The sequence below is a fragment of the Lagopus muta genome, chromosome 2 (assembly GCF_023343835.1).
Source record: "Lagopus muta isolate bLagMut1 chromosome 2, bLagMut1 primary, whole genome shotgun sequence".
Lineage (NCBI taxonomy): Eukaryota > Metazoa > Chordata > Aves > Galliformes > Phasianidae > Lagopus > Lagopus muta.
Window position 1 is genome coordinate 62,870,382 of NC_064434.1, and position 26,346 is coordinate 62,896,727.

The window sequence follows — 26,346 nt, forward strand, 5'->3', positions numbered from 1 at the left end:
GTAATCTTCATTCAGCACTGCAGCAGGCGTGCTGATATTCTCATTAACACTGTTTGACTCCTGCCATGCCCATTACAAAGCTTTCAATGTATCACTTATTATTGTATTAAATAGTTACCTAATCTCCTTTATATGTGCCTCCCACACAACCAGAATAGGCCAAAGGCAGAGAACATAAAGTTTTAACACACGGTTACCAGAGTAAAATGCCGTTTATCGTCATAAATACAGTAACAACGACACTGAAAGAGACATATTTATATTCCTGATAATTACACTCATAACCTTCTATGAGTGTGTGTACCCACGCACATAGGGATGACCTGTTTTTCACTTTAATTTTTTTCATCTGCAGGCCTGATCACATAAACTGATCTCAACAGCATGCTTATGTTGTGCAGGGCCACAGGGGAGTAAAATCAGCACAATGCAATGGGCCTGTAGCACAGACCTGAAACAGCACTCCAGTCTGACCGCACTCTGAGCAACACGGACCTCAGGAGCTTGTTCTCCCATTTATTGTACAACATTTAGTAAAGAAACCTGGAAATGATTTAGAAATCGTTTTATTGTATTCCTAAGCTTGTTCATCTAGTTTTCTGCTTAAACCTCGCTCAAAACTGTTCTCTTGGCAGGTTGCACAATTCTCAATCTCAATTTCAAACTTCTCACAGGCAACGTGCCTCTGGAGCTAGTATGAAGCTCAAAAAAACTTACCTGGTGTCGTAAGAAACTGAACTGTTAGGTATTCCATTACACACATCTCAGTCCAGATAGAAATAGCCTGTTATAACTTCCTGTCACAAACCACAGAGGCACATAAGGAAGGTCTGCTGTTGCTTTAAGCATGGAAACGTTCCACTCAGTTCCAGGAGAGGAACACAAGGCCAGCAAGCACACTCCTGGCTCACATTCCTGCTACTGGACAGCAGCAGTGCAGCTCTTCTTGCTTTAAGAGCAGCTATTTTTCATAATGTAAGTTTGTGTTGAGAATTCCTGGATTTGAATGTGTTTTAATAAATTATTTTGTGATTTTTTTTTTCCTGTCAGGGATAGTCAAGCCTCATGAAGATAGAATAACTAAAAGCCTTCAATGCCTCTTTACCTCATCACACACATGTACATATACATACTTCTTAAATGGAGAATGTACTTTTATAGCAGAAATCTAATTGTTTAGAGATTTGCACATGTTAAGCCTCATTCCTTTTCTATGTCTATTTCTTCACAAATAAGTGAAATCCAGATTCCTGCAAAGCAACCCTGCCATTCGCACAGTCACAGCCTCTGCCTCCTCCCACAGCCAATAAAAGACACAAAGCTGCAAGTTGTTAGTCATAGTCCAGGTCACGCAACAGCAAAGCAGAAAACTACCAGCAGCACTTTCTGTCAAAACAGGTACTGTTATCAATTATTTTTCAGGGTCATCATAAAGTACTTCTTATTCATCCGGTATTTCTTAACCTACCAAAGCCCAAGACAAAGTATACTCACCAACCATTAATACCATGATAATGGGCAAAGTGGAAATGAACAAAGCTTGTGTCGCCACCTGAAGAAAAAGCTGTAAGAGGACCGAGCCTAAAGCAGAGTTGCTACATGATTGAGGCAGACTCCAAGAAGACACAGTGCTCCAGCATCCTCTTTTGCATCACACAGCCTCTGGAGAGAAGGCAGCCCTGAAGGAACTGGCCCAGAATCAAAGCCAGAGCTCTAGCTTTTGTCCTGGAGATTTAATCCAAGGTTGGAAGGACAGTGATGTTCTTCTCCCCTGACCCAACCTACATTGCCATCCCTCTGCTCCTGCCTCACACCCCATCCAGCTGTGCTCACTGCCATCACCAATGCCTCCACCACCTGCACAGCAGGCATGCCAGCAAGAGTAATTTACATGCACTTATGGACGGCATCACACTAAGTGAGATTAATCATTATCTAACTCTATAGAACGTTATTTGTTCTGAGATGCACTTGAAATGTTTCCACCTGACTGCATAAAATTGCAATTAACACATGTACCATAACACACTGCATTCCATGCAGTACAATTCCATTATTTGGTGATTGGTGCATGCAACACTTTTCCATTTCTCACACCAATTCTTACATTTTCTTTCTGTTTATAGACAATGCCATTTGTTCATATCCACAATAGGGAGGCAGCACCACTAATGTCAATCTTGCCATGGCTTGTAACGGAGCTTGGTTGACTAATTTCCAAAATGTAAAAAAATATGAGGAAGAAGTATTTCAAAACACTAATAATGGAGCTGGTACTCACAGCAAACAGCAATACAGTAGAAAAAAGAACATATCTCAAGATTCCAATTTACCTTAGAATACTCTCTAGTAAATAGCTCTCAGCAGGCAAAGAAGAGCTATAAAAACCTCCCATACTTCTTCCTCTGTAATTCAAAAGCCAGTCAAACTGTAAGTTTTCCTTCAGAAAGAGAAAAGTGGGCACCAAAACCAAAAACTCTTATCACTCCTGACTGCACAGAATCTTGTGAAGACCTTGCTGCCTGATGTAGACATCTGTGTTATATGACCTGACATGTGAGAAAAAGCCTGGACCAAAGGTTATCTCTCTCTTCATAAAGGGATTAGCGTAGCTAGGCGTAACATTTTGTGGAGACCAGAGGGGAAGGAGATGCAACAGGTTATGTTTGAAAAATAAAATTAAACATCTGAACTGAAAGCCACTCTCCATTCCAAACCCTTTATCTGAAGGCAAAATATAGTCCACTTCATGGCTTTGTAAAACAGGAAAAATGAGAGGTGCCGGTTGGGAGAGCAGAAGTTATCCTGATAGGCTTACCCTAACTCTTGCAACTGGGATGCAATTTAAAACACACTTCAAAGTAACAAAAGTCCTTTGAGCTGGAATGTCCCCAAGGGCTTTCGGAGCCAGCTCACAGTACCATGGCCATTTTGCAGACACTAGAAGAGTTGAGTACATCCTGTTTCCAAATGTATGCCCCACCACAGCCAGGACCCAGATGCCTGCCCATTCTGCTGCCCTGATATTTTGATATGACAGCAGAGTGCTTATACCTGAAGCCAATGTGAACTCTGGGCACCAAGCGAACATCAGAGAAGTGGAGGCACTTGTATGAGACGCTGGAAGGGCATGAAGAGACAACATTCCTGCTGTAAGTCCTAGGAGAAACCAGCATAAACTTCCCCTGCACCTTTTGTTGCTGCTATCAGCTGAGCATCTTTTCGCCATCTTCAGATTTCCAGGTTCCCTGGCTTCTTATCAAATTCCTCTCCCCAAAGTATGCTAGCCAGTATGTAATTACATGTTATCACAGTATTATCAGCTGGCGTCTCTCCTTCTTTTGGTTTGTTCCCTTATTACTTTGATAAGAAATTCAAATAGTCTCTGAAACATGGAAAGCAAGCTAGATTGTGTATGTAAATATTACCGCTCCCAGAAGAATCGCAGGGGGGAGCTTTATGGTCCTCAAGGCAGATACACTCTTCTCAGCAAACTGCAGTCAGTAGGAATGCACTGGCTTTCTCTTAACATGGTTTCTCTTCTTCGTTTTTTTTATAACAGATTCAATAGTCAGAAATTGGAAACCAACTATCACTTTCTAATGAAGAATTAGAAAGTTTTCTAATTTTACTGCATCTCTTGCAAGTTCCTTAGTATCTTCTGCACCACGGCCATTGAAGACAAAAGCTCCTCCCACAAATAAAAGCGTTTTTTAGTGAAATCCCTGCTCTGTCAGAACCAATCAACATATTGCCAGTGATTTCATTATTATCAGCATTTCATCCAAATACCTGCCCCAGATGCGGAAGGAAGAGGGAAGAACATCATATCAGCATAGAAGGCACAGCTGAGGCTTCCCTGTACTGAGGTCAACAGAACAGATTTTGAAAGCACATCATTAAAAAGAAGAAAAGTCACGGTTTTCATTTCATAGTACAACTTGTTTTAAGATTCACACAGAAACCTTCAGACTTCAGCAATGAAAAGTTTGAAGACATTAAATAAATATCTGATCTTACGTTTCATACATCTCAAAAAAAACCCACACTTTTTGTCGTGTTGAATTCCAGAGATGCAGAGAATTTCTACATTATTACTTGCGATTCATATACTGCAATCTCAAAACCTTACCGTACTTCAACCACTCATCAATGCTTTGAGATGCTGCAAATTGCAACAAACCACTACATTCCAATGCCAGCTTGCTACAGACTAAGCAAAAGGATTCAAGCACAATTATGTTATCTAGTGAGCTCCATTAACAGTACAAATAGCTTTGAGGTGCTTACACTACAGCTGCAACTACGGAATATTTCATTAGAATAAGCGCAAAAGGAAAAAGTTACACTTACTTCAGCAAAACCCCAGTAAAGCTGCAAGCACACTCAAAATATGTCAAGTATGGAGAGAGCTATGTGACTTCGAAGTCCATAAAATATGCTGCTTACCACTTCAATAGTATTTTCTTCCCCTCTGGACCTGGGGATCTGTCATCACAGGTTCCTGCATGCGAAGCCCTACTTTAAGTTAACTAATTCAAGTGTACTCAATGAAATACCAGCCTGAGCAAGGGGCTCCAGTCTGCATTCAGAGCACACCAGCAGGGCTGGTCTTCGTGGCCTCACCTCCTATGTCCGGAGCAGACCCCAGTATGGTCATTTACCTGGGTAAGTACTCAGCTCCAGCAGACTTCAGAAAACCTGACACCTTCTCTTCCACCCCTTCCTCAGCAGGGGGAAGACAGCACCAGACATTTCATTGCTTTTACACAAAACTGCTTGTCCTTTGCCACAAGGACAGCAAAGCCACAGGCCTGGCCTGCTATCCTCAGAAGTTCTCAAGAACCAAACTGGAGAAAGTCCTGAGCCATTTCCTGACCTCAGAGCCTCCTGCCTCCAGCCCACATTGGGCTTCATTCTGCCTGAGGTGCCTTTCAGCTGCACCATCCACCCCATGACCACTATCTAAGAAGGTCACTTGTTTGACCAACAAACTTTTGACATCCGCCTTTCCTAGCCTCATTTCAGCTTTCCCCTCTCGCAAATCCCTTGAGACCTTGTCTCTTCCTGCACGCCTTGGTTAGCTTCCAAGCTGTTCCAGGGCCAACCTTGCACTGTATCACAATGCCAACTTCTTGGTTCACAGTGAATCACTCCAGTATCCATCTCCATGCTTCCTAAACACTTTGGGTTATGAAGCACAGTAAGTCCTAGGAATTCAAGACTCACTTAATTGACACACAGGAATGGCTCTGCAGGCCACCATCATGGCCTTATGGACAATGGGCAACAGTCCCCAAATGTTCACTTGAAAAATACTCACCTAGTTTACTTCTTGCCTTTTGCAGCAAAGGTTTGAAAGGAATGAATTGCTAAGCATCAAAAAGATGAGCAGTGAAGAAAGCACAGAAACTTTCCTAGCCTTCAGGAAGACACACTAAATAAGCTCATGCTTAGTTCACAGGAAGATGTACTTTGCAGCAGCAAAAAACTAGAAATGCTTTAAAAGCCTGAAATACAAAGAAAGCTGATAACTCGCACTGAGGAGAGCTTCCATTTTCCCTCAGATAAGTCATTATCTGAAACCCAGCGTAAGGGTAGCTTTTGTTATTTGTGACTATGTTGTAATACAGAGCACCAAAGTATGAAAAACTAACAGCAGTGATGTTTGCAGCCCATATAAACAAGAAACATTACAATCACAGGATGATTCCTTCCCGTAAAGCAAACTAAGACAAATGACTCTCACTTAGTTTTATGAGAAGAAAGATAACAAGTAAGCAGCTCTGTTTTCCCAAGATGGAGAAGAAGTTGTACAGCCAGAAGAAAGCTATTCCAATTATTAGTTGTGTGAGAATCAGATCTTTTCTGCATCATGCCCCAGTGTGCTACTCTGTTGCTTGGTCTCCTCCAGCACTCCTTTCCAGGCATCCAATAACCCTTTGCTTTTACTAAATGCAGTACTGAAACCTGCCAGAAAATGAGAGAAAGAGACTGTTCATAAAGTACCAACTGTCCGCTCCCTGTGAACTGGCAGAACTGACTCTGCTTGCATGCTTAGATTAAAATCATTAACAGTGAAACAGTGTACGCAGCCGGGCACTGTTAAACTGAATGCTGCGTGACTGAAGCACTCCAGTGGGGGAAGGCAGTGGGGCAGCCTTGCTTTTGTTTGTTTGTTGGTTGGTTTTGACGAAAAATCTCATTTAGGATATTAACAACAAAGTCTACAGAGGAAAAAAGAAAAAAAAAGAAAAAAAAAAAGAAAAAAAGCAGCATACAATGTTAACTCTTTGTTAAATTCAGTGCAACTTCTGATTGGATCCCACTTGTTTACCATCGACTACATTCCAGAGCAGTTTTCCATACGGGATTTCTCTTCGTACCCTTTAGTATCTACTAGTTGGTGGTTCAAAGCAGAAAGTGAGGCACACCGGAACAGTCCATTTGCTCTCAAAGCGGACAAGCAGGACTCTGTGCCGGCCGCCCCGCTCCGGACCTCTGGAAGGCCGCCAGCAGCAGCACCTACACAACGTCAGCACTTGTTTCTGGCCCCGCACCTAACTCGGGCAATGCACTCGCACTCCGCACGTAGCAACGACCGCTCGGCCGCTCGCACTCCCCGGGTGCCCCGCGGCCGCAGCCTCTCAGGGCACAATGGCCCCATTGATCGGCTTGCTCCGCTCGGCGCCCGCCGGCTCCGGGAGCGCAGCTCCGCGCTCGGCTTTCCCCGGAGTGCGACGCGAGCGGCCGGCGGAGCCGAGCAACTTTCCGACCGCGCCGCGCAGAGCGGAGCGACCGCGACACACGGGCCAGGAGCGGCAGGTGTCGCGGGGATCCGCGGCGGAGCCGCACTCACCAGAATGCCCATCACGTCGGCCCACAGCTGCGCGAACGCCTCCGAGGGGCCGCTCTCCGCCGGGCCGCCCGGGCCCCGCTCCCCCTCCATCCCGGTCCCGCCGCCGATCAGCGCCGGCTGTCCGCCGCCGGGCCGCCCCGCCCCGCCATGCCGCCGCCCCGCCGCCTACCGGCCCTCAAACTTTCCGCCCGGCACCAGGCGGCCGGCGCTGCCGCCGCGGCGGCCAGGCCCCTCCTCCCGCCCGCCCCCGGGCTCGCCCGCTGCGCATGGCCGCTGAGGGGTCCCGCGGCCGGGCGTGCTGCGGGAGGGCCGTCCGGGCACACCTGCGGCCGCTGCCCGGGGGCAATGCCGTGTTCCCTGGGGAAGGTAGCCTGGCAGCGGTTGTGCGTGAGGCACGGTGCTCCTCGGGGAAGGCGTAGAAGCGTTACCCCCATGCAAACCTCCTGTTTCGCGCTACTTCCCCTCCCCCGTATTATAATGAAATTAAATAGTCATTAATTACAGGCAGCTCCCACTTCTTAGCCAACAGTCTCTTGCCCGTGCAGGCACACAGGCGCGTTTGGGACGGCACGTTCAATCGCAGCACCGTGGGGCCCGGGGCTGAGCCCGCAGGCATGCGATGCAGCTCCGGACCTGCCACGGCCCCGTGCCCAGCGAGGGCGGCTCTCTGCCCGAGCCAGCTCTCAGCTCTGGCGTGCATCGTTACGCTTGGAAATTGTTGGCTGCTCTTGAAAAGCTGCCCGTTCGGGATGGTATTTACTAGAAGCACCTGTCTGCGCAGGGGAAAAAAAAAAACGTTGTGCTATCAGTGGGTGTGCAGCTGTCATGCATTGGCTAAGCATTCAGAGCACTCCCGTTTCAGGGTGGCCTGCAGCATCCCCAGCGTCCCTCCAGCTGTGCTCACTCTCCAGCCCAGGAGAACCGGAGCAACAAATGACACCATCTGCTAACGGGACCAAAATAGTTCTAGAGAAAGCATGAAGGAACAGCGGGGTGCCTACGTGCTCCTCGCTTTCTCTCTGCTTTTCTTCTCATGCTCCTTTTCTGCCCTCAAAGCTACCATTGCCTGCTTTGCTGTGTGGAGCAGCCTGCTAGTGGAAAAAGCTCGTTGAAATCATAGAATGACTTGAGTTGGAAGGGACATTAAAGATCATTGAGTTCCAACTGCCTGTTAGAACTGCCATAGGCACGGTTGCCAACCACCAAATCAGGCTGCCCTGGGACCCATCCAGCCTGGCTTTGAACGCCTCCAGGGATGGGGCACCCACAGCTTCTCTGGGTTGCCTGTGCCAGTATCTCACCACACTGTGAATGAAGAATTTCTTCCTAACATCTAACCATCTTTTAGTTTTAACCATTCCCCCTTGTCCTATCACTACTGGACTGTGTAAAAAGTCAGTCTTCCTTCTGCTTATAAGCTCCCTCTAAGTACTGTAAGGCCTCAATGAGGTGCCCCTGGAGTCTTCTCCAATCTGATCAAGCCCAGCTCTTTCAGCCTTTCTTCGTAGGAAAGGTGCTTCTTTGGACCCATTCCAACAGCTCCACATCCTTCTTGTTCTGGGGACCCCAGGCCTGAACTCAGTACTCCAGATGGAGCCTCACAAGCTCAGAGGAGAAGGGGACAATTACCTTCCTCTTCCTGCAGCCCACAATATAGTTGGCCTTCTGGGCTGCAAGCACACACTGCTGGTTTCATGTCCAGCTTTTCGTCCATCAGGACCTCTAAGTCCTTCTTTGAAGGGCTGCTCTCAATGAGTTCTTCTCCCGTGCCTCCTTTCTCAGCAGCTGCTGTGCAAAACAAGGATGTAGACTAAGCACTGTGTTAGAACAGCTATCGCTGGAGTTGGAAACAGTGCACACAGGGAAAATCTAAAAGAGAATTATGCCAAGAGAAAGTGACAAGGAAACCTTTGATAGTGTACACATTAGAATACCCATATAGGACATACACAGTGTAACTTGTCATACTACCTACTGGCAGTAAGAAATAACAAAAGCCCCAAATAGAAAATAAAACCCCTGCTAATTGACCTTTCAATTGTATGTGCCTAAAAGCCTGTGAAGTATGAGGATAAGGCGTGCCAGTGCAGTCTCTCTGCACTAGCATAACACCAAACTGGTTTAATTAGTTGGGGTAATTTACGTACTGACTATTTTAGATCCATGCTGAACCAAATACAGCAGCAATGCCAGCCTACCTGCAAAGTATCTGAGCAAAGCACAGTGTTCATCTCAATATTTAAGTGACCGGGGCACCTGTTGTATACGCTGTTCCGCATATGCTGCTCTTTCTTGTATTTTGGAAGCATGTTTTAAAAAAGCAAGCTGCAGCACAACATCTACCAAACCTCACTGTTGTGACTCACAGCAGTGATTAGATCAAATAGGCACAGTGGGCAGTGTTCCCAATGCCCGGCACCTCCCTGCCAGTGGAGGTCATTGCTCCCATGCAGAGATGACTCAACAAGTTGCGGGAGCCAGCCCTGAGTACTGTGCTTCTGAGCCTTGTAGTACAGGTACAGGAACCAGGTATGAGCCATGGTGATCCCAGAGCTGCTTCCTGAGCCATGAGGTCACTCTTTTTTGCGGAGGCAGCAACTGTCACTAGCACAATGTGATGCATGGCAGTGGCAGTCTTCCCTCAGCCAGTTGACTTCAACATCTCTGAGAGTCAGAGCCTTTGATTTTAAAAAGGGAGATGAAGAAGACCTCTTGCTAAATCGCTTACCTTCAAGAGCAGTTTCTTTAAGAAAGAAGTTCTCTTGAGCCAATCGCAACAAATCCAAGTTACAATAGCTATCATCCTCCACGGCCTTGCAATTACAGCATCTATTGCAATTCATCTTCAGGCATTCATAAGACGCCACTGTCCCCAAGATTCAGTAAGTACTTCTCTGCTCTCCTTCCCTCATATCGCCCACCCATTTTAGATTTCCTCCATTTCAATGATGCCAGTGTCTTACAGTGATAAATCCAAGTGGCACTTTACAAATCAGCTCCTCCAAAAGCATGAGATTTCTCAAACAAGCAGGAATCCAGATACATTGAGAGTTTTGAAGCCCTGTTCTGACAGCAGCCCAGGCAGCAGGATTTAGTTTGTTTACAACTACTACTAATTAATTACAGATTTATTTCAGCTTAGTAAGTTAGAATACAGTTTTCATTTCCATTTTTATCTGTAGCTACCCAGACGGTATCACAAGTGCCCACAGAACACCATGTTCAAGAAGCTTGTTGTACTGCATCTATTTACACTACTGGGCAGAAATAAATCCAGTCAGTTGTCTGTGATTTTGTGATTTTTGTATCCTGCTATCTATCATGCCATCAGCTGTATGTGGGTGTGTAAGTAATGAGAGTTCCCTGCATCTACACACCAGACAGGATTAGCCAATGCAGAAAGCAGCCTGCTATATCCAAGCCAGATGGACCTGCTGCCAGAGGGCTAGGCAGAGCAGGACCCCTGCTCCAAGGTAAGGCAGTCCTACAGGAACTTGTCTTCTTTTCTTTATTGCAGGCTTAGGGAAATAGCCTTCACACGGCTGTGCTATCTTTGTCAACCCTTATGAGTGTAAGCCTTGAGCGCAAACCTCTGTGCCCTTCAGAGGAAGGATCAGCATCTTCCTGTCCCAAAGCAACCACCTCACCACAGTGTCACAAAGCATGGCAGTGGTTTCAGCAACACAAAATATCTATCAAAACAAACCAGAAAAGATGGCATGTCATCCAAAGCAAATGATTGTGACTGCTGGCAGTCATGTAAAAGACTTAATCCAGGAAATCTACACCACAAACAACCTTGCTGTCAATTATACACTACAAGGAAGAAGCCAGGAGGAACCAGGCTGCCCTGGGAAGTGGGTCATGCCCTACAGCGCAGTGGTCACTGGGCTTTGTGGGTGCCTGGAAATGGCTTGGCAGCAGTGACTTCCTGCTCAGAGGCCTGGCAATTATCTCTGTGTGTACAAATAAAACACAGGCTTCTCAGTACTGTCACCCTGCCTAGCATATCAGGTCTAAATAGGAACATCAAAGCTTCATAGAAATAAACAAACAGTTTTCTGCACAGAGCATAGGAGCATGGAAAGGGAGAAATTAAAATTCCAGCTAGTCCCTACAGGTGACCCACAAAAGCCATGGAACTGCCTTAACACAAGCTAATTACAATGCAACACGCTATTAGCAGTGATTGTATCTCCTTCCAAACCTTTCCCTATTCACCCATGGCAGAGTTCATAAAATTGAAACACACAGTTTCACATTGCAGCCTTTAATTTGAACTACAACCCTTACCAGCTGCACACTCCATCCCATAAAGGCATAGGATCCACACTATAACACGTTTTTTTGTTTGTTTGTTTAATCTTCTTGTCCCCCATCACAGCAGGCATGCTGGTAGCCCTTCCAGAACAGCTCTGCTCTAGGGCAGGACAAGTCCTGCACACCCAGCCATCAGCAAACAAGCCATTGCTCCACATCAGGTACCCTTGGTATATACAGATGAAAATTATAAGGGTTAGGTCTACTGTGTGCATTTCCACATCTCACTGCTACTTATTCCTATGTTCTTGAAGTGGTTAAGTTTCAGCATTCTCTGCCAGTCAGGAAATGGTGGAAAATATACCCAATTTAAAAAGCAGTGCTTTAATACAGAAAGTATTTAGTTTAGCTACTCTTTGCTGTGCAGTTGGAAACCACCATTTCACTTCAGAGCTGAGCGATCAGCTCCCCATGTATTGGCCCCTGATGACCTGGAGCATCGTGCCATGCAGCTGGAGCAGTAGGCTGATATAACCAACACAAACCAGATGGAGTTCGGGCTGTATACTGCTATCAGTAGAAAACAGTTACAAACAATGAATCACTTCATTCTGGTCAAAGTCAGAGCTCTCCATGTCACACCAGACCCACCATTCCCCTGGACATCTAAACCCTACTAGGTTAAAAAAATAAGAAGAAAGAGATGCACACCCAGGGAAGTCATTCCAGCAGTCCTAGCACTTAGGGCTGATACTGCACTCTGTAGATACATGAATACAGCTCAGCATGGCAGGCTTCAATAACAGTGGGCGTGAATCTGAAAGACAATTCATAAGGAAAAGAAATCTAAGCCTCGTGCACAGCAACCACTACAGCCCTTCTGGAAAGGTACCTCCTGAGTCACAGGGAAACGGAAGGGCTCACATCCTCCATTCCTGCGCACAGAGGTGCTCCACAAAGGCCTCACATCCTGCCTGACTGCCTTCCGCTGCACAGGGCACAGTGTTACTGTGAGGCATGGTGCTCACCCCAGGGACCCTAATCGCTCCTGCCTCAAGCACAGCTTGCCACCCCAAAGCCACCCACAGATCAGTGCTCCATCCACCTCCCTTTATGCTGGGTGCTGTCTGGACAATTCCCAAAACGTACCAGGACTCTCGCACTTCATATTAGTTGCTTCTGCCTTCTCCACCCAAGCCCAGCATTCTCCCTTTTCAAGCGGCATAGCAAAGACACCTTTGATACTTTGGAGATTACTTCCTGTCACCATTTATACAACATTCATTTTCTACTAGTATTTTTGCAGCACTTTATACAAAAAGTTCTATCAGCCCTAATTAACTTTTCAGACAGCAGTTCAGCATCCTTTGGGATGTCTGGGGGCTGTCTCTAAACTGTACTTCACAGGAGCTTACCCAACTTCTTGCAGTATTTTGTAAGCATCTGCTACAAAAGATGCATACAAATCTTTTTTTTTTTTTTCTCTCTGTAGGAGACTTACAAAATCCACACAGACAAAACTATTTAGCTCTGCGACCTTTGGCTGCTCTTATCTCAAATTACTTTAGAATTAGGGTCTAAAAGCAAGCAAGTCTTAGAACTGGGAATAAGGCCTAGGCTCTCCTTTTTCCAAACATGGTGTCCTCTGACTCCTTTGTTAAAGCTCTTAGCAATCTGCTAATGTAAAGGAACCTGATCATCTCATGCTAAAGCACACGATAAAACCAAGAATAAGGTACAAGCTAGTGGTGTGGGCTAGCTGTGCACTTCAGAGATGCTCAGTGCTAACCCAAGTAGCATGCTGGGGCAGGGAGTGTGCAGACACCGGCCTGCTGTGGGACTGTCTCCTTGGGACCAGCTCAGATTGCTGAGGTGAGAATGGATACACCTCCGAGAGGCTTAGTGCCTCTCCCTTTCAAAGGGAAAATATCTTTCCTCAGAGTAATAGGTTTTTCAGGAAGTGTTCTTCCTGAAAAACAAAACCCGCTAACATCTGCTAAAAAGGGACTTAATTATGAAATGCAAATACAGGTCTTAAGGAAAAAAAAAATATATATATGTATCTGCTTCGTAACAGGAAAGAGATAAAAATGTACAGAGCTGCCCTTGGCAAAATTTTGCATCAAAGTCAACATGACACAAATGTGCCAATAGCAGAGACTTGCAATAAACGAAAAAAGACTATTTTCTCTTCTAGAACAGATCACTTACACCAAAGTCCTCCAGCATGTGCTTCCCACACACTTCATTGAGCACCCATTCTCCTATTTACCAGCTAAATACTGTCCCAACCTTAACAAACCACAAACGATTTACTTAATTGCTTCTTTGAGGGCTAACCCAGCACCCGTCTGAAGAAGCAGCAGCACACCCCACCAAAAGCCAGACTCACACTCCCACAGGGACTCAGCACTAAGCTCAGACTTTGTACTTTTTAAGCCTACCTGCCAGGTCACCCAGATGTATCATCAGTGAAGGAGTAGGTGAACTTACTTTATACAGAAACATCAACAAAAAAGACAACACACACAAAAAATCTTCCTGATGATCTCAGCCAGCCACAGATAAAAATAGGCTGGTAGCCAGTGCAGTTATTTGATGCTTGCTCACAGATAGCGTCAGTCTAGGGTTGATTCTCCCTACCAAACATGCTCACTTCAACCTCTTCTTTCAAGGACTGCTAGAACAGCTCTATTGTCAGAGCTTCTCTTACTGCCATCCCTAAAAACAGCTCAGTACACGTTATCAGTCTCTGACAAATGCAAAGCACTCAGTCTTTTCACACTGTCTAAACAGCTCTCCCATCTTTCCTTTTAAATGCTTTCCTGCTGGAGCTCCTGCATACAGGATCTGAGCAAAACATGGGTGTTCTCCTATCTTGGAGTTGTACCCTTAGGTTCACTGGCCTGTGCACCACCCAGGGAGCCCAGACACCTAAATTAAGAGATAATTTATGGGAAAGCAAACAGCAGCTGGCTAGTGAGTAGCAGGCAACCAGCTGTATTACCAGTTGCAGTTTCTGTAATAACAAGTATTCAAAAATTTGCAGATGTCAGGAAAATTATGCTTTAATTTAAATGTAATGGAATTTTTAAAGTAATACTTTTGGAGTGCCTTAGCTTTAATTGTCTGAGTCATCACGGTGCACTTAGTCACTTTTTAATACTTCTATTGGAAAATAAAAGCTGGATTTTACATTTACATTATTAAAATAACAGCAACAAATTGAGGGCTTCACATCACCTGGGTCCAGGTGGTAGTTTGTTAAATAAAACACCAAGCTGGTGAGGAAGTCGGGAGCATTCACAAGACTGTGACAATGCAGTCAAGATGATAAGTATTCATTTCAGCTGTGGCTGTAAGCACAGGCAGGGGCCTGATCCCCAGAGCCCATGCTCTTCTGACACAGCCTTTCTTTTCATTGCCTTGTGGGCTGAGCTGTACGGTCATTCAGACCCCTCTCTCCCAAATCAGTTTGAAATTGCCATGGAAAAATAAACTAAAACCTGCCCTGTGCTCACTAACGAGAATTAGTAAGGAAGTGGAGAATCATATATGACCTGGATGTTTTGTCTTCCCTCTACTGTAAATGACACACCAAATATTTCACTCTGTAAATTTTCATGAAATTTCACGACTAAAGAAAGAAGAGAGACATCTCCCACACACAGACACACCTGAAGTTCTCTGCATTTTACCTCTATATATACACAGAAGGGACACTCATTATTTCTGTACTACACTAAGGCAGAGAAGTGGACGGGGAGTAATTCCAGAGAGCAGCTGCTTCCAGTTAGGGCAGCCCAGCTGGGAGGCAGAGGTGCCTGTCAAACTAATTAAAGTTAAGAGAAGCTGTCCATTTGAAACTGCAGCTTTTAAGCACTGGCCAACCCACTTCCAAAATGTAATTAACAAAAACAAAAAAAAAAAAAAAAAAAAGAGAGAGAGACAAGTGAAAACAGGCTAAGGCATTGCTGAAAACATACCTCCAAGCTATTCTCTCAATAAATATTTTGGGAAGTTTGTGAACAGAAAGATTATTGTTTCTGTGGTGGCGCGAGTGGGAGGAATTTACCCTCCACAGCTCAAGCAACTGCATGGATGATGATACAACAGCCCTCAAGGGCAATGAGCTACTTACATTGGCTCCGTGCTGATGAAGTTTTACAAGGAAGTCATTTTATTTAAGTACATCTGGAGTAGGCTGGTATCGCTAGTTCTCAGAAAAAATGAATCTTCATTTGCAAGGGTTTAACAATTAGGCAATTCTGTTTGAAGATGGCCAAAGATACTCCTGCAGTTCAGTTCAGGCAAGAGCAAATCATGCCTAGCAAAAATTAATTGTAATTTGGATCTTTAGAAGTTATTGATGCACTTAATCCCAGAATTGCATCACACGTTCCTCTGACTTCTGCTGGAAGATGTAATTTATGAAAACAGATTTAAGCAAACAGCCATCCCTTGGCTAGATGAATGCTAAAGGGTCTGAAGAGGATGCAATGATTATCTGCAAGCATGAGGGTGTGTACACACCAGGGGGAAGATTAGTCTGCTGAAGAAATCTCAGGAGGGTGTAACTCAGGGCAGTGAGATAAAAGTATGTGTTTTTAGGCCCTGAAACATTGGCTTCTAAAACTATGACATTATTTGTGTATACAAAAGAAGCTCTGGTCATTTTAGAAATCATCCCTACTTGTCATTGAGGACAAAAATATGTAAAAGTAGACTAGACTAAAAGGAATGAAAGAAATGCACTGTTTTGGTGAAGGGAATATGAGAAATAGCACTTGTAACACACTGTCTTTGGGGCAATTCAGGTGACCTTCTGCAGTCACTGTATTATTTACCATCACCACTGAGAAGGTAGCAGCAAGGGTAGTGAGCCCAAGAGGCTCTGGGCTAGATACAATCCATGACTTAATTTCACATGGCTTGCAGCTACATACGTGAGTTTGGGTGATCTTAATGAGTAATTTCAAGGTTCCTGCTAACTGAGCAATTGCCTAAGAAGACTGAAAAGCCTATGCAGCCTCTAAGTTTCCCATATTTGCTTAAAATTTCTCAGCTAACCTTGATTACATGTGTGACATTTAGCGTATACGTAAGAATGTGATAAGATACCAGCGAAGTATTGGGCCTCATGTAGATGATTTTCATTACTCACCAGCTTTTAATTTCTGTAAATAGAAATTGAAAAGTCCTGCAGATAAAAATGTTTCTTATGTGCTTCTTATATGTGATGTCTTAGTGTTATTTATTTTTAATATGTAAATGGCATGAGCAGACATTAAGAGAAGACTGCTTTTTGACTTGGCAGACAAATTCTTTACCACCTACAAGCATTCTCCAAATGCTGCAATGCCTTTTTTTTTATTCCTTCGCATTCTCTAGGTAACATCACACTAACAGACATGGACTTCTCATGTTGGAAAATAAATGTAATTCTTCTCTTGTATAGTTCCTTAGAACAGCTTTCAGCGTATCTAACATTACTTAAGCTTATGCCTTCTGATGCCTGTACTTGCCCAGTTCATGTTTGTCACAGTCAGAAAGGAACTGAGACAAGAGATCAGGACCCAGTTGTTTGTAGCACTCCCAACCATACACATGATTCTGATATCTGACAAGTTCAAATGCATCCAAAGACTTTAGCAGGACAGAAGCTGTTTTTAAAATAATTTAGTACTTATTATTTCCAAGACTGTCCATATGCTGGTAAAAAAAAAAAAAAAAAAAAAAGTTCAACAGATGAGCTGTGTAAGAAATGACTGTAACAGGCTCTACATGTGACAGAAAATTCATGTTGGTGTCAAAGAACTAAGAAGTATTAGAGGCTACATAGTGTGCCTGATGGTTTCAAATGAGCTTCATATGCTCACATTTACCCACCAGTGCCCTGACATGGCTTTGAGATACAAAGATCTTGGCAGCAATAACGAGTGCTGCCTCCCTCCTGTGTTTTCTCTCTTGCACTGTAGTTACGAAAGGGAGAGAACCCATGAAGAGGAGAGCTTGGGAAGGCTGAGGGAGGGCTAGAACATCCCAGGAAAGACACACGTTCTATAAAGTTTTTTTCTATCCTACTTTCCTGTAAGAGTTTAAAAAATCCAAATGGATTTGTCATGATTTGACAATTGTGTCAAATCAATCTTATTTCCTTCCTTGGGTGACGGAGCACTGGAACAGGCTGCCCAGGGAGGTGGTGGAGTCTCCTTCTCTGGAGATGTTCAAGACCTGCCTGGATGCCTACCTGTGCGACCTGCTGTAGGGAACCTGCTTTGGCAGGGGGGTTGGACTCGATGATCTCTGGAGGTCCCTTCCAACCCCTACAATTCTGTGATTCTGTGAAGATAATTGGTACTGGATGAGAAGTAGCAGCAGCTGAAATACATATTGAATTTAATAAGATTTCTACTTTATTCAACCCAATCAGCCAATACCGTTATAAAGTCACACACAATTGGTTGAAAACACACTTTCAGAGATTAGTTTCCAGTAGTCAGAGGCCAAAGTGAAAGAATATACTGAGCGGAGTTTTGTGGGGGATCTGTTCTTCAATATTTTAATTAACAGCTTGGCTGGTACATGCTCACTAAATTTACAGACAAAAGAAAGCTCAGAGAGCTTGAAAATCACCATGGAACATGAATCAAACATTTCATCTTATTGTGGAGCAGCGTTTCACAGTAGGCCATGCCCAGTGCAACCAATGGAACATACAACCCTGGCTCTGCTCACCAGCTGCTGTTCTGGGTCATGCTTACACCCAGTACACACCAGGCATCAAGGCAGACATGGGCTAATTGAAGAAAATGTAAAGGGCAGGCACATGAACAAGGGGCTTATGAGCAGAGATCGAAAGGGCTGGGATGCCATTGCCTAAACAGAAGAAAATTGCCAGAGAATAGGGTAACTTTTAAGTATGTAAAAGTTTCCACTGCTAAGAAGAATACTCTTGTCTATCTGTTGGGGATAGGGCAAGAATGAGCAGGTTTAATTGCAGCAGGAGTGATGTTAGGTTAAATGCCAGAAAAAGTTTTCCAACAGCAGGATTCTTGCACACAGTGGAAGTGATTGCCTGGGGTCAGTGTAGAATCTTCATCACTGCCTGACCTGTTCTTGAGAGCCTCCCAGCAATCATTTTGGTACAACTGAATCTGCTCTGGGGCTTGTAGCAGGCTAAACAACCTCCTAAGATTCCTTCCACTCTTTTTATTTATTTTAATACTTTCTTGTGTTTGTTTTAATTCTTTCAGACCAGTCTGTGAAAGCTCTATGTACAGCGGCCAGCATTTATTCAAAAGAATATTTGAATGCAATTAATGCCAAAAAGCAAGCATACATTGCCACAATTTATGCATTTTGCTGAATTAAAGCCTAGGTATCGAGGACACCATAAATGGCATTTATGCTTTGTATACCAGTGCCACAGAAATGACTACTGGTGCCTGGAGAACTGGAAATCCTCTGATTTTGATACCAACCAGAAGATCTATCCGTGAGCTTGCTACCACCTGGCCTGCATTTAATATTACCATTTGCACGAGATGTTTGAGTGGCTGTGGCAGTGTGTAACTGATATGATTGAGGATGACAGTTGCCAGAGGGACAGGCTGCTGCACAAGGAAGCCAAGAATCTCAAACTCAATATGCTTCATAGGAATAATCCTAGAAATTACAGCTGCCCAAGGGCAAGGGTTTTGTTCGTTCATTTACACTCCAACTGAAATGCATTAAATGTTTCTTTGGGTGTTCCTACCCCTCTTGGTCTTAGTGAATGACAGTTGCCATAAAATACAGCCTAAGTGCCTTTCCAAAAGTGAAATCATTGCCTGGCTTCTTCACAGAAGCAATGCTGGGGGAAAAATAGCTATCTGTTGGGACTTCAATGCTGAAAGCACATTGCAAATGTGGTTATCTTGTATAAATCAGACCTGCAAGGGAGGGTACAACCTTTAGCAGAAGCTGCACACAAAACAGTTATTCTGCATTACATCCAGGACTTAAGCATGATGCCAGTGTGTGCTGAGATTTGCAGAAATGGTTAGGACAGCTACTTTCTTCTCTGAGACTTCCACAGGCACAAGGCTTTTGAAAGTCAGATCCCACTGAGCTTGGAATCTCCAAACTAGATACTGGCTAAGTCAAACCTCTGGGAGCTGTGAAGAATGAAGAAACAAGGAGAGATGTATCGTTCACAAAGCCTTGAGACAACATGGCAAAAACATCTTCACGCATTCTACACATATTCAACTACATACATCATTATGCAACTGCATAAAGAGACAAGACTTCAATTTATATAAGAACATATGCTTACAATAACACCTGGGACTGCGTCTGTGCATAATGTAATGTATGAAATCCAAGCCAACAGCAAGTGACCAACTAGCCAAAACAGAAAATTCAGCAACGAGTAATTGTTTCCCTGGACTATTAATCCACAGTCTTTTCAGGCCAGTTCACAACACGGCTCCCACTTCTCATCCAGTGGTACACCAGATAAGTGCATTGCTTATGAGGAAAAAGCTCTCTCCACAATCCCATGACCCATGCTTTCTGAGGCAGGGCATGTAAAGAGAGTAATTAAGGTTCTGTCAATCAGATACAAGGTTAAAATGACATCCCATCTGCTCCACAAATGTCAAAGAGCTTGTGGCACCTGTCTGGGGAAAAAAACAGGAGCAAGACTTCACCACAGGTTTGGATACTCCTGTGAAACAAAGGGCTTCTTGTGCTAGCGCTTTCCACAGCAAAAATCCCCTGAAAAGTTTTGGAATATTTTTTGCAGTGGTATTTTATGTCAGTGGCTGAAAAATGAAAAAAATAAAAATAAAAATCATACCCCTAAATGTCTTACCACAAAAGTCAGACTGAGATTTTCTGTAGCTTTAAAGCTGCAATAACTGTACCCAAAGTTCGCACTTTTAGGAAAACATGCCCCCCTCCCAATGCAAGTGTTTAAAGAGGACTGCACTTGGCAACTTACTCTTGAAATACTTCATTTCCCTGTCAAGAGGGCCTAGATCAGTTCCTAGCAAATTCTAGGTTTGTCTGTTGCAAAGGCACCATGTAAACTATGAATCTCCCACTCACTTCCCCTGAACGAGAACACTTTCTGGAAGGGGGACAAAGTCACCAGACATTTCCTTTCACCCCTCTAATCCAGATGGGACCAGGGAAGAGCCATTCCCTTGTTCCTGTTGCATTAAAGAAAGACAAGGTCTCCCTTGGAATCCCAGCACTACCTTCCCCGACCTCTCTATGCTAGCTGCTTATGCTTGATTTCAAATGTCAGAAAATGAATCCAATTTGCAGAAGAAATGGAAAATGAATGTTGACAGGGATATAAAGCAATAACCACAGCTTCTGAAAATAGCTTTTTTTCCCCCTTGGTTTGACTATCGTCTATGTTAAAAACAAACAGCTGTGATCTAAGATCATCAGTGCTCTGACTTTATCATTGCTGACAATTACCTTGGCAACTGTGAAAGAGAGCTTTCTCTTTCCTAAGCGACTGGCTCTCACTGCCCGAACTTTCACGATGCCAATAGTCCACAATTTGAGATGTTAAAAGTCTTGTGGTAATAATGAATGACAGTGCTATCAAAGTTGGCGTTGCCAAAGTCAGAGGAACATGCCAAGTAAAAAGAGAGCTTTTCTCTACACTTAAGGCTCTGGAAAGTCTAGAAACAACTAATGCAGAATAAATCCAGGAACAGGAAATGACAGGTAGTGGAATCACGGGCAAATTTTTCCTGACAAATGTTTGCCCAAAAAGACCTTTTCTGTTGTTCCATTTTCTAAGCATGCTTTGTTATTGCATATATTATTCAGCTTTTAGCACGTGTTTAGTGTCTACTGCAGAATGACTTGGGCTACTTGCCTACAAAACAAGATCCGTATTCTAGTAAACACTCTGTATAGAGTAAGGGAAAGTTCACAGTATATCTGAGTCAGAAATAGAAGATGAGGATGCACTGAAATGAAATGATTTGCATTGGGAAATACGGGAAATCAGCTGCAGAACCAAAAAGGAAATTGTGGTCTTCCTGAGTCCCAGTCCAGGGCACTGCTGGCCGGACCAGGATGTAAACAGCCATGGACCAGCCCAGGCTGCTCATCACACGTTCCATGAATCTAAGGAAGCACAGATATCTTAAGAATTCATCTGTTTGGCTGGACACTTTTCATACAACCAGACACAACAGAAATAAACCTGTTAAAAACATTACAGCAACAACCACAGAAAACACCCAGCTGTAAGCAGACTCTTGTGACTGGGAAGGGGAAATGCTCTGCAATAAAGCCTCAAACCATGTGAGGACGTGGGAGTGTTAGCTGGAAAGTGACACTTGAGTCCTACACAGTGCTTGCAAAATGTAGTTTCACGGGCAAATGAACTGAAATAACAAATATTTTGGAGGTGAAAGCAAAACCTTTTTGTAAGGAAACATGATATGGTAGAACTAAAAGATGCCAGTAATTCAGATAACTTTATCAGCAGCACAGTGACTTTCTGGACTGGAGCACAGTGACAAGCAGTCACATTTTAATCATATTTTCCATGTAAAATTAATTTAATGATGATTATAGGTGAAGCTGACCCTACAACATAATGATTTTGTTGGCACAAGCACTAAAGACGAAGAACCACAGAATATTCAGCCACAACCACGCAAACCTACATTTATGATAATCACAATAGAATTTTATCTGTCTTCATTTCAGGCTCTCTCACATTTCTGGATTTCATATTACCCTTCCCTGTTGAAAACTATATACCAAAATGTGGAAAGAGGAGAAAGAGGAATGCAACATTTAGAGTCACCTCACTACTGAAGTCACTTCCTTATGTTTGAGGGTGGTGAGACACTGGAACATGTTGCTCAGCAAGGCTGTGGATGCCCCCTCCCTGGAAGCATTCAAGGCCAGGTTGGATGGAGCTTTGAGCAGCCTAGTGTAGAGGGAGGTGTCCTTGCCTTTAGCAGGGGCGTTAGAACTAGATGATCTTAAAGGTCCCTTCCAACCCAAACCATTCTTTGATTCTATGATACAGTATCAGTGGAGGAAATGAATTGCAGTTGAAAATTCTATTGCCAATCTTCTCAGAAAGAAGCAACCTTCTCTCATTTACAAGCAGCAATCCAGGTAACAAGCACCATAAATTCACCATGAATTTCTAATACATTGCTTCTGTTCATGGAGTTTTGAGGATTCATTAAGTACGTTAAGGAAGTCCTTGTAAAGCAATTAAGAACACTTCTGGTTTTTAACAGCTATACATTCACCACATGGATTTGCATCTACTCAGTTTAGAAATATGACAAAGTAAAATCACTTCTGCTGAGTTTCAACTAGTCAGAAATGACCGAGGTGACTGACGGTATCAGATCAGTGATGAATCACAATACACACCATCACAGCCTCCCTGCTGAGCTCCAACCTGCTCCTATGCACCAGGCTCTACCCCCACCCCTTGGGCAGCTGTACCTATGGCCAAGGGGCTATGCTCACCCCTATTGTTACGGCCACCTGCTGCATAGGGAGGCTGCAGCACAGATCCAGCTGAGTTCCTGCCTGCTAAGTGCCTGCTACAGTATGTGAGGAACGGTCCCAGCCCTGCTTCATTATAGGAAGCGTAAAGAGGTACAAGCACTGCAGGGTGTTTTGAGTAAACAAGCATGGCAGTTACTAAGCTAGATCTATTAAACCAGCAGGATTGGCTTTTCCAATGGATTACAAAAACAAACCCAACCTTTCTGGGAGAAGCCTTTCTGCATACGTATGCACTTTTACCGACTTGGAGGGCACTCAGCAAGCCAGCACTTCAGCTGCACACTGCTTCTGCAGGCAGAGGCTGAGGACACTTCTGAAGGAGCCGGGTGGCCTTCCAGCACCTTTGGAAACCCTAAACCTCTTGGTGCTGCCTGCCAAAGCCAGCAGAAAGCTCCCTTTGTTGGTCTCCTTTTGTTCCCTTTGTTGACCTCCAGCTGGCGTATGCCCAGGGACGGCGTGTGAGTTGGGCAAAGGAAGAGAGAGGTTGCAAAATAGAAAGTTCTGTACATGCTGCATTGCCCCCCTCCTCCATGGCAGCTCTGATGAGGAATGGCTGTTCTTCTCCCTTCTTCCTTCCACAAAGAGATTTATCCATGTGAGACTGCCCAAGAAATCCAAATTGCTGCTTTTGCTGCCTGGCCCCCTCTGAGTGAGTGCTCCCCAGGAACACGGAGCCCAGGGCTGGCTCCTGAGGCTTGTCTTTCTTACTTCTCCCTCCAAACAGAAGGAGTGAGATCCTAACCGCTGCAGAAAAGCCCAGGCAGGCTGAAGGGGAACCCAGAGCCTCCCAGCCCCACTGAGAAGCCACTGCAAGGCTCTCCTGCTCCTCCTTCCATAGTTCTGGCCTCTTTCTGGAGGGGCAAGAAGCTTATTTCCAAAAAAGCGAACAGGATGTAAGCAGAAAGCATGAATTCCTAGGGAATGAAGCACAAATATAGAAAAGAAATGGGCATAAAGGTGAAGGTGCAGGAGGCTCCTGAAGCATCACCTTAGAGTCAACCATGCTGGGTGTAAAAGAACAGGCAGAAAGAGAGATGCTTGCACACAGAGACTCCAGGGATGAATGCGTGGCTATGCAGAGGATACTGCCAAGAGTACTTTGACTTCTTTGATAAAAGGGATAATGATTCCTCGCTATTCTGCTGTTAACTATCTAGTGAAGAAAGAAAAAAAAAAACAAAACAAAAACACAAAGAGAGTGACCTAAATTCTTCCCTCTCAGCCAAAACAGTGTGGGCAACAGTCAAACCCTAGGGAAGTGGTTCAAAGGAGGAAAAAAAGTACAAGCTGTGAAGAGGGCAAGAAGGGAGAAGAGATACTGAGGTTCATTTTAAGGTCATAAGAGGGAAAAGAACAATCAGCAGCTCAGAGCAGCAAACGCACTAAACCCCTGTGTGTTGATGAAGGCGGTATAAAGGATAAAACAGGAGGAACTGCAAGTCTTAAACCATAATAAATTATATAACTTAACCAGCACAACATAACTGTATGAAGAATTCAGACACTTGAAACATTACTATAGAAGGGTACAGCTTAAATGGGAATGCTGAACATGGGAGAGGCCTGCATTTGTATTTCAGTGTTATCCACACTCGTTGCACACTTTGGAAAGACATAGCAGAAAGCCTCATTGAGAGTCTGAGAGAACTGATAAGAGAAAAGTAGCAAAATCCGGTGCTTTTGAACTCTTATCACAGATGGAAAAATCAAGTATAAGCCAAGGTGAGCAAAGGTTGTTTCTGGAGTCAGTAGTATCACATCAAGCTACAAGTAATGAGAAGGACTGGACTTTGAGGGAAAGCAGCTGGAGATGGTCGTGGCAGACATAGCCTGGGTGTAAAGCAGGGAGAGAAAATGAGTCTGGCTCCCTCCCCAGGGAGGTGACACACGACTGGGTCGCAATATGTGCCCTGCTGCTGGACTGCCCTCAGCCATGGGACATTGAAGTCCGCCTGGCACAAATCTGGAGAGCTCAGTGGCATAAATTGAGGCACACTGATGCAGAGGGTTAATGTTGCAGAAGACAGAGAAAAGGCAAATTAATGCTCAGTTACTGGCCAAAAATAGGTTTCACGGAGAATCCAGCCAGTCTTTCAGTCTGACCTAAATTTACAGAAAAATGCTTGGGAACAAAGAATGACATGCACTGTTTGTAAGCATTTCCAGATCTCATGCTCACATGCCTTTGTGAGAAACAATTTAAATTCTTGTCACATAAAGCTAATTTTCTTCAATAAGATAATGCTATGCCTGGTGGATAAGGAGGAACAGACGAGATGTATCTCCTGCCTCACTGGGTTTCTATTGCCGCTTCACTTGGGACATTCGTTATGAGAATGGTCTATATGCAATTATCAGGATCAATGCACGGCAGGGAAACTGTATCAAAAAGTACTCATCAATAGTTCCTTGTCAAACTGGCACTCCACAGTATTTTTACAGCAGGCTTGTGTAGGGGCCATTCACATTTATAAAGCTGTGACCCAGGTGTCTGTTTTGAGACTCATCCTCAGCCAGCAGCCATCCTCAGCAGCAACTTGCAGCAACCTGCATGGAAGTACTTGAGCCTACACCAGGCAGCCAAAAGCAGTCACAATCATAGTCAGGGCATGGCCATCTTCTGATGAGGATGATGCTAACTGGTTTCTTTTTTAGATTGTTCAAAGATTGAAGGAACTGCAGGCACGTTGGGGAGCATAATCAGATGCACAGATGGATATGGAAACTGGAGAAATGGGCTAACACAAACAGGAGGCAATCTGCAGAAAGGACATACTGTTGCAAAATCCTTCACTTGGGAGGAAATAAGTCAGGAGTACGAGCAGAAGAGGAGAGACAGCTGGCCCTGCAGCAGCTCTCACAATAGGATCCGGAGACTGCCGGCTGAACATGAGAAAACTTTTTCTTGCTGTCACAGAAAAGCAACCATTATATAAAGATTTACTAACAGATGGCATATAAAATAAATCGTTTGCTCTCCTCAGCTCTGTAAGGCCTCCATCAGCTAGGCTAGTGAGACTCACTGCAGGCACTGTAATAAGATTCAGGAAAGACCTGAGTAGGTTCAGGAAAGTGCAGAGGAGAATATCCTGAACAACCCAGACACCTAGCTGTTGGGCCTACGCCACCCGTTCTTCAGTATTAATAAAGAAATGAATAGAAAGTAAAAAACCTGCCTGGGTGTTGCTGAAAGGTCTGTTGGAAGATCTTCAACCTAAGAATTTGTGATAGCTGGCTTATACTTGCCCATCTTCAGTAGCAAGAGTTATGCAGACAGAAAAGATTTTTATTTTTTAAATTGAAACAGAATTAGGAGAAGAAGGCAGAAACACTTAAATCTCTTGATTTTACAGCCTATGAAAATATCATTTCAGCATACCTTAAATACTGAAAAAAAAACCCAACAACCCAGCATAAAAACTCTGAAAAAATATATTCATAGGGTATTGCTTAAAGAATTCTCATTATTCAGAAAGGCTAACCTAAGCCTTGAATAGCTGAGATCAAGAGTACTGCATATTTACAATAGACTATAAGAGGAAGAAAATTGAAAGCATTAAAAAAAATGACGTGCTTCATATTTTATGAAGAAAGGGAATAAAGCCCAGTTTCTTTCTTTTGTTTTATGATTTTCTCTTGAAATAGCCAATCTGCACTTAAAAATGTGT

At 44.0% G+C, this 26,346-nt stretch overlaps 1 protein-coding gene across 3 annotated transcripts in view; it reads right to left on the reverse strand.

Moving 5' to 3' along the window:
* The window catches only part of LOC125690068 (SAM and SH3 domain-containing protein 1-like), a 522,255-nt gene that overhangs the window by 115,914 nt on the left and 379,995 nt on the right, over positions 1–26,346 (reverse strand). Inside the window, exon 1 of one of the 3 annotated variants that reach the window (XM_048938018.1) lies at positions 6,860–6,998. The exons of the other annotated variants lie outside the window; for them this stretch is intronic. Within the exon in view, the coding sequence (XP_048793975.1) occupies positions 6,860–6,949 (90 nt within the window). The 5' untranslated portion in view covers positions 6,950–6,998. Of the gene's footprint in view, positions 1–6,859; positions 6,999–26,346 lie in introns of those variants that run through there. 3 annotated transcript variants of the gene reach the window in all.